This window comes from Harpegnathos saltator, unplaced genomic scaffold (assembly GCF_003227715.2).
Source record: "Harpegnathos saltator strain DR-91 unplaced genomic scaffold, Hsal_v8.6 scaffold485, whole genome shotgun sequence".
NCBI classification, from domain to species: Eukaryota; Metazoa; Arthropoda; class Insecta; order Hymenoptera; family Formicidae; genus Harpegnathos; species Harpegnathos saltator.
The window spans coordinates 35,127-48,839 of NW_020230299.1; the positions used below are offsets into that span (position 1 = coordinate 35,127).

Genomic DNA, 13,713 nt, shown 5'->3' on the forward strand with positions numbered 1-13,713 from the left:
AACTGTTTCTCCAGGTTTCAACAGTTCATAATATACGACACCAACCTGGTCCCACCAGACACAGAGCATGGTCTTGCGACCAAAGCGATTTGGCCTTGCAGTCGATGGGCCGCCTTCGCCAGGTGATAACCATGATTTTTTTTGCTTGGGATTTTCGAAATAAATCCATTTTTCATCACCCGTTACTATTCGATGCAGAAATGACTTCCTTTCATACCTTTGAAGCAGCATTTCACTGACGATTTTTCGATTTTCCAATTGCCTGTCATTCAATTCATGTGGCACCCATCTTCCCATCTTTTGGATCTTTCCCATCGCTTGTAATCGTTCACAAATTGCTACTCGGCTCACATTCAACTTTTCTGCTAATTGTTTTTGAGTTTGTGTTGGGTCTTCATCCAATAACTCCTGCAATTCCGCATCTTCAAACGTTTTCGGCCTACCAGGACGTTTTTTGTCTTGAACGTTGAAATCACCACATTTGAATTGTCGAAACCACGTTTCACATGTTCTTATGGTTGGAGCATGCTCACCGTAAGTCTCTACCAGCAAACGATGACTTTCAGCGGCTTTTTTCTTTTGATTAAACAAGAAAAGTAATGCGTGCCGCAAATGCACGTTTTCAGGCATAAAACTCGACATTTTCAAAAAATTATTAATCTATAACGCTGTTATTTTGGCGGAACGTAACTTGTGTAGTTTTGAGGTTAATGTCAGTAGAATAAAATGACATATGTATTAAATCATAACATTGTATACTTATGGCTAGTGACATCTGTTACAAAAACCGGAAAGTAATTACCGACATACCTGGTATATATACACACATACATACATAATTTTAATAAATGGTTAAAATCAGTAAAAAAAGAAAAGTTGAAGAGGGAAAGAAAATGCTTCTCAAAAATTAAATTAAGAAATTAATTTCGTATTTTCTAATATAAATGTGTGTTCTCTTTTTAAGTCTATTTTAAATAACTTATAATTTGCGACAAAATTCAAGGCAAGATTTTAATCATAATGAAATATTATTTTTAATTATTACATTTTTTGCAAGCATATGTATACACTTATACACATGTATGAATTTTTTATCTTTTCTGTTACATATTATATAAAATAGAAAAAGATATAAATAAAGAATTCTGCCGCGGATTATATATAATATAATTTAAGTATTCTAAAGTGGCAACTGTACATCTTAAACAAACCTGTTTTACTCTTGGACATTATTGTTCAATGTATACGTCAGCATGATATAGACATTTATCCATAATGTAATATTTTTTGATGGATATTTGTATATATATCCATTAAAAAACGTGTGAACAGGATATTTTATAACATATGAGACCCACTGCAAAGATAGATTCAAAGTCTAAAGAAGATGGAAAAGATTTATAACTCTCTAACAACTATTAACCTTTTTTATTATATTTTTTAGTTACCAGCATAAATTGGTTTATTTTTGAAAAATATTGTTCAAAGAGAAAGATCTTGTACCTCCAAACAAGTTTTCAGGTCACAATCCAAATGTTTATTACTTCAGTATATGTGAACTAAATACAGACTGTAGCTCAAATGAAACTTAAAAATAATACATTATATTTAAATGATTTATATAAAACATTATCAAAAGTTATTTAGACTATAACCAACAAAGTCAATATTTATTGCAAACAGTCAAACAGTATTAAATATATTAACTCAATATGTTAAATGAATTAGTGAAACATAGCTCAGGAACAAAATCAGACATAAAATTATATAAACTTTTTGACTTTTTTAAATCCATCTCTGAAGTGGATACATTTCATATTATATCCTGTGTACATATGTGCACTCATATACAAAATCAACTTGCACATTATTAAAAAGAAATTTTACACTTTTTGCAAATTTGTGCACAATTTATCAAATAATTTATAAATTGAAAAGTAATAATTTACAAAGTTCAACAATCAAATAATTTACAAGTTTCAAGATGTTTGAATTTCTTTTCCACGTTACCATTGTGGATGTACTTGACGGAAGATCCACTGCTGATAGGAATTGTTGATGTCACATGGCATCAAAGATAATTGTTGAGTTTGAGGATGAAGTGCCATACACTTCTTGTGTACTCTGTGTAAGAGAGTTTTTGTTTTCTGCAAACACGATAAATAATATATATTAATATAATATTTGTATAAAATATAATTAATATAATCGTTTGAAAACTCTATTGTAAAAGAATAAAAGCTCACTTCGTCATACTGCCACGGGCCATCCGCAGTTCCTAAACGACAAAATGCATACTTTACACCTTGACCATCTGCTTCAACACATCTTTCACCAACTCCTAATTGACCCTTTGCATTCAGTCTCATAAGCTAATCATAAAAATGTGAAATTAAATTATTAATATGGAATTAAATATAATATATAATGTGACGTAGATATGAAATTATTCTAAATATATAAATATAATATATTCTAAATGTAATATAACACAAAATATAAGTATTCGCGAATTACCTGATTGTTTCCAAAACCATGACAGTGGGAAGTAGCCATAAGACTTGGTGGTGCATGGCCCATAGTGTCCAAACACGATTTAGTTGCCACATTTTGCAACTGAATATAAATATTTAATATAGTAAAAATAAATTAGTTAACAAAACTTAAGGGGAGACATCAATTCATTTAATTAATCATATTTACCTCTCCCCAGTGAATATTTGGTGGCAATTCTGGAAATTTGTCTAGAACATCATATGCTACATTATCCATGTACCATTGGAAGCTCTTACATTTTCTTCGTTCTTTGAACATTAACTGCTCGGATATATCGCCATGATCAAGAAATCGAGCCAAAGGTTCTCTGGTATAAAAGAATTCTTTGTGCTTCTCGTCGAACCATGTTTCTATAACTCGTTTGTAATTCTGTAAGAGAGTTTACTGCGCAATTATATCTAGCTTAATAATTTTGTGTATATATATATATCTATTTGTAAATATAATACGTTATACTTACGATAGTTATCAATGGTCCTTTCTTCTTTTGAGCGAGTTTACCAAATGTATAAGGCATGAAACCTCGATAAACGTGACCAACATGCGAGCAAGGCACCCACAGAATAGTACCGCCGCATTGCCATATTTTGAATGACAGTTCGAAATTTTCGCCACCCCAGACAAGCAATCCTTCGTCGTATCCACCCAGAGATAAAAAGTATTGTCGATTTATCGCGAACAAGCCACCGGCGTGTGTAGGTGACCTATCAATGTGATAAATGAGACAATATTGAATCAGAAGAATCAGGCTGAATAGTAAGATTGTACAAAATTCGAAACAAAAATCGTACTTGTATGGCATGCTATCGTGCGAGCGTGTTTTCGCTTCACGCCTAGGTAATTCATTCTCTTTGTACAACATGCCCCACTCAAAAATTCCTCTGTATAAATGTCCTTCTTGATATACAGGACGATATTCAAAAGTCTTATGATCAATGCCATCTATCACAGGAACTGTCATTACATTTCTGAAAAGAACAATATAGTTAGATAAAGAAGCTCTGCTTATTTACTTTATTTGCTTCAGAAAAGAATTAAAGATTTTATCATTGTATTCTACACTTAATCGTACTCAAATTCTTATATATCAATATAATAAAATATGATACATCAAGTTTCTCTCTGTTGATATAAGATATAAGATAATGTTGAATTATATTACCTATTTTCAGCAATTGGTGCTAAAAGTGGAGGTAACCAATTCACATTGACTTCACAATGGGCATCTAAAAATACTATTACTTCACCCTTGGCCTCACGTGCTCCTCGAGAACGTGTTCGTATCAAGCCTTGTCTCTCATAGTTTCTTAATAATCTAACTTTACCTCCCCATTGCTCAATATAAGAATCTAAGTCATCTTTTAAATTTTCTATGAAAAAAATTATAATATATAATTTATGTTAATAAAATTTTAAGTAAAAATTTACATTTCAAGTAAATTGTGGCACAGACAATTGAGGCAGAATAATAGATCAAAGAATTGTTTAATTATTATATTTTCTGAGCATACCTTTATCGGAGAAATCATCAACAAGAAGAACTTCTTCCAAGAACTTTGAAGGAGTACGATTTATGACACTATGAATAGTTCGCAGTAAAACAGACCAACCTTCATTGTGAAATACTATAATAACACTAGTACGCGGTAATTCCTCTGGATAGTTCCAATGTTTACATCTGCATCACAAAAGAATAAAGATTAAATTATAGGCCAGGGATTCATACTGTCATAAGAGATTGACAATCAGTCATAATAGAAAGAACTTACTCTGCTGGCCTAGTGTCAGGTATTGATCTAGACATTGAAATTTCATCAGAACATACCATGTTCATACCATAATCAGATTCAGATTGTTGAACATCATTTTGCTGATCTTCCCTTAAAATATGTGGTTTACCTCCCTCTCCAGGACCAGCTTTAAATGATGTATCACGTGGTTCAAAATTTCCTAAACCTTCTACAAAAACTGTAGCCTATATGTAAAACAAATTGCAAGTTGAAATAAATGTTAAGAATATAAGAAATTTTATTTGACAAAATAATCAAAACAATCAACAATCAGACTATATTTTACCTGTTTCTTACTAAGACCTTGTGCCCAGTATTCTTTTATGTTGTTTATATGATTGTCTGAGGAAAAGTCAAAAAGAATATATAAAACTAGTAGTACAACTATGCTACCAATTAGTACGTGGAATAGACGGTTTCTTCTGAACTGTACAATCCTCATCTTTTGCTGATTATATACCTAAAATTTGAACAGGCTTAAGATAATAGCCTATAAAGAATGTCATCTCGATTTTTGAGATTATTATGCAAGATCACTCGAAAATATCTCTAGCAATAAAACTTTCTATTTTGAAAACGTTTTATAATTTAATTACGTAATTTATAATCGTAATTTAAATCGTTCCATTGTGTATCTTGTTAACACGGAACCAAGTTGTCCCATTTTTAGCTAACAATAGCGAAAGATAAATAAATGAAGTATTCGGTACCTTTCGTTGAAAGAAATAAGTCGAGGTAACGCGAAGCCGGCTCAATGGTAGAAATATGTCAACGTATCGAACATTAATAATTATATGTGAGCAAACATATTCATAGTATCAAAACTATACATTTGCATAAAAGCCAACGTGTCGCCAGCTGTCATATACTGAAAATATATGACTAGAGATGCTACATTCATAAACTGCGTTCTGAGGTATTCCCTGGCAGTACTGGAAAACTATAGTATACGTGGCATGAACTATAGATTTTCACTACTGACAGTGAATATCGGAACGTAATCATAGAACACCTCATATCCATTTGTTGCTTTTAATTACCAGCCATTAAAGATAGTCTGCAGTTGAATAAAATGTTCGATAATACCAACGCTCTTCGATTTCCTAAAGTTTGTTGAGGCTTTTCCGAAGACTATGAAAATTTATCCATTGACTATTTTTGATAGTATCTCATCAATGACATCGTGTGTTACCAAGAAAATTCGTAGGCATCAGCTACGTAGTTCTAACAGCGGCGCTTCGTACGGCAGCGTCATGGAAAATCGTTTTATGTTCTTTCTTGTTCCTCCATCTGGTTTGTATAATAATTCCTGCATTTCGTACATATATACTTATTTAATAACTTCTTTCGTTTATATCAGAATAAAATGTCATTACAATATAAAGAAGGACATGTGTTAGAAAATAAATATCACGTAAAATATTGTAAACAATTGTTATGTGTGATTAATAGGATTTATGATCACGCTATATAAAGGACTTACTGATTGTGTACTTTGACCCCGGCTTACTAAATCAAAGGTCCAATCGTGAATAATATCTCTTCAGTATCACTAAAGACTTCTAAACAACAACATCATGTCGGACACCGTAAGCCCGATTAAATATTTTTTAAGTGGTGGATTTGGTGGAGTATGTACCGTATTAGCAGGTCATCCTTTGGACACTATTAAAGTAAGGTTACATTTAAATAGTTTATTTATCTTGTTGAGCTTGTTAAGTCATACTGAACTAATCTTGCATGTCCCTACTTTCCTTAATTTTATTTAAAATTAATTTAAATAATACAATCTGCTTTTATTTGTAAAAAGCTGTGTAAAAAATTATATTCTAGGTTTTATTTTTAATAAAAACAATATTTTTTACAACATTAATTTAATTCACAAAAAATCGGAAGTGGTTAATAAGAATTATATATAGCAAGAAATTATATTGTTCAAGTTGTTTAAAATTGTTGTTTAATTAGAAATAATCTGTATTTAATAATATTACTTAATATTTTTTACTGATTAAATTATATATTACTTGTTGAATAAAGGAGATTATTTTATACAGGTACGTCTTCAAACTATGCCTGTGCCAAAACCTAATGAGTTACCTTTGTATTCTGGTACATGGGATTGTGCTAAAAAAACTATCTCTAAAGAAGGAATACGTGGCTTATACAAAGGTATTTATATTTGTATATATTAAATATTGTATATAAAATTTTTTGTATATTAAACTTACAATATTAACATTAAATATAAAGGTACTATTAAATAAACAATATTTTTATGAGCTTTTACAAAACCAAGTCAGATAATAAATTTTTCAGTACTTATAAGCTTTTTCATATTATGTAATGGATGATGTCAATAGACAGTATATGTGGACAAACATCATATAACTGTTAAATTTTAACAAATACCAACAACAATAAAATTTTTACATTTATATGCTTACAAATTTATGTTCATAACATAGAAACTTTTATTTTACAAGGAAAATCTATTAATGATAGTTATTTTTTTATGATAATACTTAGAATGTATAACTTTTTTGTTCAGGTATGGCTGCACCATTATGTGGTGTTGCGCCGATATTTGCGATAAGTTTCTTTGGATATGGTGTTGGAAAAAAACTACAACAGAGTACTCCGGATGAAAAGCTTACAACAACACAATTATTTTGTGCTGGTGCTTTTAGTGGAATATTTACCACAATTATAATGGCACCTGGAGAACGTATTAAGTGTCTATTACAAATACAGCATGCAGATGCTAAACCAAAGTATAGCGGACCTTTAGATTGTACAAAGCAATTATATCGAGAAGGAGGTATTAGAAGTATATACAAAGGCACCTGTGCTACATTATTAAGAGGTATGTCTATAATTTTGTAATCTTACTGTTTATCATATCTGTGTTATCATATTTATATGGATATATAATGTTAATATTTATCAAATAATTGTATAATGCTTTAGAAAAAGTTCAGACAACTTTTATACAAATTTACTACATATACAGTTTTACTTACCTAGAAGGAATTATATATAAAATACATTTCTATAGAAATTGTCATTCTATAAAAATTTTCAATATATTTCTCGATTCTATGTGTTTGTTGACATATATGTGCAATTTGAAGGAAAATTAGCTAACTGATATTGTTATCCTCTTCAGAATTTCTTGTTTTCAGAGACTTTCGAAAGTATCGCTTCTTCAAATTTCCACATTGTAAACCACCCTTACGTAATGCATAAAAAACTCCCCAATTTTCCAATCGTTTTGGCGTTAAACATCGAGGGGCCGTTTCCTTATTTCTGTTGACCTATGTTGCGTAAAATTGTTAATAATATTATCTGTTGATACGAAGTATTATTGATATTATCTATAAATAATAGAAGTAAACAGAGAAATTAGATGAAATATTAGTTACCAATTGTGGATTCCAATTGACCATCATACACGTGCAATCCCAAGGATTGCCGTCCAATCTTATGTTTTGCACTTGCATTTGTTTATTCGGTAGCCTCAGGTTTCTAAAGAAATCGAAAGGTAATGATGTCAATTTGTTTTTCGTGAGTATAATCTCCCGCAGTTCCTTCTGTTGTTGTACAGCAAATAAACCTGGTGGTATAAACTTCAGATTGTTATCCGACAAGTTGATTCTTCTGACTTTCTCTAAACCGTAAAACGCATCCATAGAAATTCTTTGGATAGAACATTGACTCAAATCTAGATCCAACAGATTTGTAAGATCAACAAATGCGTCGAAATCGATACTTGTGACGCTTCCTCGCATCTTGAGATGCGTTAGCGCTGGCAAGCCATTCAAGATAAAGCGTTCCAGAACGAGTATTTCTAAATTATACAAATGCAATATTTCAGCTCGACGTAGACCTAATAACGAGTTCTTTTGCAGCTTCAGTCTCGACACTATGCCTCCGAGGTACAATTTTATCGTCGTGTTCATAATCTCGAAAGTACTGAAACATATATCTTTGTTAATAATTAATATATGTACGAACCTCTTCGGGTGTATTTCATCACAGATGTTATGTGCAAAAATATTCATCACCTTGGGAAAACGGAATCTATAGGGTTATCTGTAAAATCGGCAGTTAAAAGTGCCGGGAACGGTGGAAACGACAACTCCGACAGAAAAGTTAAATTATTTTGCCTCAGGTCCAGATGCTCCAGCATCAGTAATCCTGCTAAATCGACACTCTTCAATGTTAGTAATTCGTTACCCGCCAGTGACAGTGATCTCAGATTCGGCGTGCCGTAAAAACAGAATTCCGGAATGAATTTCAGATTGTTTTTCTCCAACGACAGATAAAGCAAGCTATTGAGACCGTCGAATAATTGCCATGATATATCTTCGAGAGCGCAATCATACACTCTCAAGTGTGTCAGTATGCCCAGCGCGGCAAACAGTTCGACATTTTCTCTGTAGCCTTCCAATTCTTGCTTGTAGAGATCATAGGGCAATATTTCTTTGTCATCATTCTCGCTGCTATTTTGCTGACTTAGAAATATGAGCCTGTGCCCTTTGTGTTGGCTGATATTGCTTGCGGGTGCTCGATCGTCATTAACCGTCTCGATTTTATGCGAATTCACCGGCTTGATCACTAAATTCGCCTTATTTTTATTGGACATATCCAAACTCGTCAATTTAACGCGTTCTAAATTCAAATAAAGCAAAGTCAACCCAAGAGGGAACATGGTATCGGGCAACAGACGAATCCCGCCTTCTTTCTTTGTATAATTGTTCGCCTCTTTTATTGATGGATCACTATAATCTATTCCTTGAATATCCAACGATATTAATTCCGTGAAGTGTTGAAACGTTGTAACTCTCAGAGGAATATCAATATCTCCGTTACCGGATTCGAGTAACGTAAGAACCTAAAAAAAATTGAAGAAATAACTAGAGAAATTAGAGTATTCTAGATAAAGAAAGTAAATAAATAAATCGGAAATTTGTTCATTTTAGAGAGACCAAAATAAGTACAAATCATATATACAGGGTGTCCCATTTTATTTTTAACAGTCAAATATCTCGAAAAATATGGAAGATATGGAAAAATGTTTCAGACAAAAGTTGTATGGTTTCAAGGGGGACATAAAATAACTATAACAGTTTGTTTACAGATGGCGCCAAATTTTTTCGAAATATTCACTAATCATTATTTTTCTTAAACGGAAATCCCAATTTTTTATTATACCATCTTTTTCTATCAATTTGATCAACTTTTGTCTGAAACATTTTTTTATTTACCTAATATTTTTTGAGATATTTCATGAAAACTTGGTAACTTTTTCAATATTTAACTTACGATATCTCGCTGACTGTTTATCGGAAGAAAAATGGTATTAGACTTTTTTATTCTATTTGGTCTCAAGAATAGTCTCAAGAATATTGTTACAATAATGCCCTAACTTTTGTTAACTTACCGACTTTTAGAAATTTCAAAATCATCAAATTAACAAAAGTCAAGGCGCTATTGTAACAATATATTTTTGAGACCAAGTATTGTTCAAATTAATTGATAGAAAAGGATGACATAATAAAAAATTCGGGTTTCCATTTAAGAAAAGTAATGATCAGTGGATATTTTAAAAGTGGCGCCATCTGTAAACAAACTGATATAGCTCTATTTTATGTCCCCCTTGAAACTATACAACTTTTGTCTGAAATATTTTTCCATATCTTCCATATTTTTCGAGATATTTGACTGTCAAAAATAAAATGGGACACCCTGTATATACATATATAATAACATATATATATATATTATTTTGGAAGCGTTTAATAACAATAGCACAAACTATTCTCGGAAGTTTAACTTCTTAACACGTATATCTTCCTGTAACAACAAAAGGATTCATTGAATGAGGGAACTAGCATTCTTTTAATTTCGTAAATATTAATTATTTAATTTAGAGATTACTGAACTTTCAATTACGATTTTGCTTCCATCTGTTCCGCATCATCAATTATTATCTGTATTTTAGCTAATGACAATGCGGATAAGGGTTGACACAGCTTTAATTTTGTATATTTCTCGATTTAAAAGCGAAGATTAAAAAGATTTAAAGAACAATATTATGTGAAAAGATAATGTAGAATGGAGGAGCCAGTTTGCCAGCTCACTAGTCTCGATCTACATTTATTTAAGTCATATTTTTATGTTTATATATGTACACACCATACATATATAAACATAAAAGTAAACACAAGGATTTATGTGTGCTTCATATATGACCTGTATATCCAAAGGAAGCCTATCCAAAAGTTCTTCAGGATTTTCGACAATTACACACGTGGCAACTTTTAGCAACTCATGAGCCATGAGATGGTCATCATTTATGTTAAAGTCGTCATGATCGAAGGACGTATCCTGTTTAATGAAAACACGATTAATTATGAAAGCGAGTATAGAATAATAATTTATTTCTTCATACCTGATCCTTATCTCTATAAGTATCAGTCCATTGATGTAGAGGCAGATCAGAAAACTTTTGAATCTCGCAAGTACATTCTTTCGGGCAATTCATCTCCCACATATCACCGATACTGATAATTTGTCCTTTACACTGATCCTGAACATAACGCAATTTTGATTAATTTTATTGTAACGAAATACATACACGTTTTAAGTTTGCTTTTTGCAATTAATTAACGATTATTTTTTCAGATTAGTTTTACTTGGATCTTAATTGTCTTTCGTCTTATGTGTGATCTAGTTTAATAATTATATTGGTATCCATCGAATATATATTGGCATGCAATGATTGCAAAGAAAATGCAATCGGCTAATTAATAGTATATGAGTGAAATAAAATATTAAAATGTACCAAAAACCAAACCACCAGAAATAAGAGAACAAGCGTCATGTTGTATCACTATTTCAATTATGATTTTGAAACAGAGCACGCTACTTGAGGCCAGTAACAGCACGCTGGCCCGAAGGAAACTGGATTTTGTTAACTGTTATCTATATGCCTTGATGCTTCTTATCAAACAGGATGCCTTCTATCTGTCAGCCCACACGCTCTACTCGCTATTATTAATTGTACATAATGTTTATGTGTCAACCTCGGTCTGCGTAAGAATATTTGAGCGATTACTAAATTACCATCATCTCGAATACTTTTAGATATTCCAGCCAGTGGTATGTACTTCATGACATATGAATATCTGAAAGAACAATTCACTCCTGAGGGAGGCAAGCTTAGTTTACTGGCTACCATAGCAGCTGGCGGTTTTGCAGGAATTGCGAATTGGTTGGTGGGAATGCCACCTGATATCCTAAAAAGTCGCCTGCAAACTGGTATGTATATATTTTAGCATAACAGCAAGAAGAAAGAAAGCTTTTCGCGATCTTCTTTAATATTTTATGCAATTGAGCCTAGCGAAACCGTTATTGATTAAGGGAGTGAGGCCACCTTGGAAGAAATTCGGATCTTTCTTTTTCTCTTAAATTTCTAGTTTATATCTTTAAGAATAGTATACAAGTAGCTCGATTTAAAAATTCTATCATTTCTGATTATTTTTGATGATTTCGTATTATTTTTGAAGTTACAAACTTATAAACATTCACACCATAGTGCAAGTAATTATAGGTGGCTAAATAAGATCTATAGTTTTAGCAAATATTGTATATTACAGCACCAGAAGGCACATATAAAAAAGGAATACGTGAAGTATTTGTTAAGTTGATGAAAAACGAAGGACCTACAGCCCTTTATAAAGGTGTCGTACCGGTAATGCTACGAGCTTTCCCGGCAAATGCATCTTGTTTCATGGGCTTCGAAATTGCAATGAAATTTTTGAACTGGATCGTACCAAGTTTATAACTAATATATGTATGTATAGAAATCTGGCATGGTACAACAGGATGAATGAGTAGAAAAGTTGTTTTGCTATGTCCGTCGTCTATGCTATTTTGTCATTTGTATTCTATGAATACAAATGCAGAAAGAATTAATTCATTATCATGACAAAAGCAAATCAACAGAATTTGTTTCTGCTTTAAAATGACAATGCAGCTCAAAAGGTCGATGTATGATATTAGGGAACTCGCAAGATATTACAAAATTCAGAAGAGAAATTAATCACATCATGTTAAAATATGTTGTGAAATGTATGTTTGAAAAAAAATTTATATTTGAATATGGGACTTTTGCAATTCGTACGACTATCGACATTAAACTGTTTACCAGACAAACAAATGAAAGTATATTATCAGGGAATAGATAAAGTACCCATAATAAATAAATATATTCGTTTTTACCGAATACTTTATAGTTTCAAACACACACACACACACACACACACACACACATATATATATATATATACACACACACCAAATTTCCTTCATAAACATATCATGTTAGAATGTGATAATAATATTCCTAAATGATATCACAAAGATTATATTCCACAATTATAGGATATGTACCCAGTAAGCAAAATGCTAGCAGAATGCGTGCAAATTGACGCCATTTTCGATCAGATCCCCACATCAAAACCATAGCTATCAGTGTCCTCATTAGGCTCGTGTTTTGTTGACAGGACCTGCGTGCAGGCCGTGCGAGCAGATTGTCGGCAGAAACCGCGCAGGTCCTGCTGCCAAACTACGCGCAGAATTTGCTCGGTTTCTGCCGCCAATCTGCCGTCAAATTACTGCAAGTCTTGCGCGGTTTTTGCTACAAATCTGCCGTCAAATATCCGACAGCAGGATCTGGCGCATATTTGACCGCAGATTGGTGGTATAATTTGATATAACAGATTCTGCGTTAAATTTGTTGCCTATTTGCCATGAAACTATGATAGCAGGCTTTGCTCGAAATCAGCTCGCACAGGTTTGGCTATCTGGGTATATGCATATATATATTATGTGTATGTGTATGTATGTATATATATAAATTTTTATATTGAATGAACATGTGTTATATAGTTTGAATATAAAACCACATTTATTCAATATTCATATATTATATATCATATTGCGTATTCAAAGAAATATATAATCAGAGCCATAATGGAGGAACTAGTTATACACTTTATGCACAAGACTGCTGAAGTTGAAGGATATATATATACATATACATATATACAACAAATAAAAATGATAATGGTATTTGTTAGTAATTAAACAATATTAAACTTTTTTAGGAAACCGTTAGGAATATACATAGTTTGAAATTAGTTAGGAATTGTTTAAAGAATTAGCATATAATCGGTCATGGAAATTTATTTTCTGAAGCTATTCTCTGTATGACCGATTACTCGTCGATTATTTGAATGATATGGTTAATGATTTACTTGCGCAAAATAAAAAAATGTGTTGCACAAAAATATATTTTTAT

The 13,713-nt window shown here is 31.9% G+C and overlaps 3 protein-coding genes across 6 annotated transcripts; 1 reads left to right on the forward strand and 2 right to left on the reverse strand.

Annotated features, from left to right (window-relative positions):
• Positions 1–1,636: 1,636 nt before the first annotated feature.
• Positions 1,637–5,443, reverse strand: Pgant7 (N-acetylgalactosaminyltransferase 7). 3 transcript variants are annotated; one of them, XM_025302298.1, is made up of 12 exons: positions 5,387–5,443; positions 5,057–5,214; positions 4,633–4,806; positions 4,326–4,531; positions 4,068–4,234; positions 3,719–3,926; positions 3,348–3,524; positions 3,017–3,260; positions 2,704–2,925; positions 2,518–2,616; positions 2,247–2,372; positions 2,007–2,147 (listed from the first exon to the last, which is right to left on the reverse strand). In XM_025302298.1, exons 3-12 carry the CDS (start codon positions 4,786–4,788, stop codon positions 2,007–2,009), a joined length of 1,746 nt encoding a protein of 581 aa, XP_025158083.1. In that variant the 5' UTR covers positions 4,789–4,806; positions 5,057–5,214; positions 5,387–5,443. The 3 variants fall into 3 exon arrangements, with proteins under 3 accessions (XP_025158084.1, XP_025158083.1, XP_011154663.1); XM_011156361.3 differs by lacking the exon at positions 5,387–5,443 and having other exon boundaries at positions 5,057–5,226; XM_025302299.1 differs by lacking the exons at positions 5,057–5,214; positions 5,387–5,443 and having other exon boundaries at positions 1,637–2,147; positions 4,633–4,788.
• Positions 5,444–5,488: 45 nt separating this feature from the next.
• Positions 5,489–13,698, forward strand: colt (carnitine/acylcarnitine carrier protein colt, mitochondrial). Of its 2 annotated transcripts, XM_011156364.3 has the most exons (6): positions 5,489–5,639; positions 5,799–6,019; positions 6,401–6,515; positions 6,895–7,209; positions 11,496–11,669; positions 12,008–13,698. In XM_011156364.3, the coding sequence occupies exons 2-6, from the start codon at positions 5,924–5,926 to the stop codon at positions 12,193–12,195; spliced, it is 888 nt and encodes a 295-aa protein (XP_011154666.1). In that variant the 5' UTR covers positions 5,489–5,639; positions 5,799–5,923; the 3' UTR covers positions 12,196–13,698. The 2 variants fall into 2 exon arrangements, with proteins under 2 accessions (XP_011154666.1, XP_011154665.1); XM_011156363.3 differs by lacking the exon at positions 5,489–5,639 and having other exon boundaries at positions 5,653–6,019.
• On the reverse strand, positions 7,411–11,500 carry LOC105192314 (carboxypeptidase N subunit 2). The gene is made up of 6 exons (XM_011156362.3): positions 11,194–11,500; positions 10,801–10,938; positions 10,602–10,736; positions 8,411–9,240; positions 7,769–8,318; positions 7,411–7,660 (listed from the first exon to the last, which is right to left on the reverse strand). Exons 1-6 carry the CDS (start codon positions 11,230–11,232, stop codon positions 7,487–7,489), a joined length of 1,866 nt encoding a protein of 621 aa, XP_011154664.1. The 5' UTR covers positions 11,233–11,500; the 3' UTR covers positions 7,411–7,486.
• Positions 13,699–13,713: the final 15 nt, after the last annotated feature.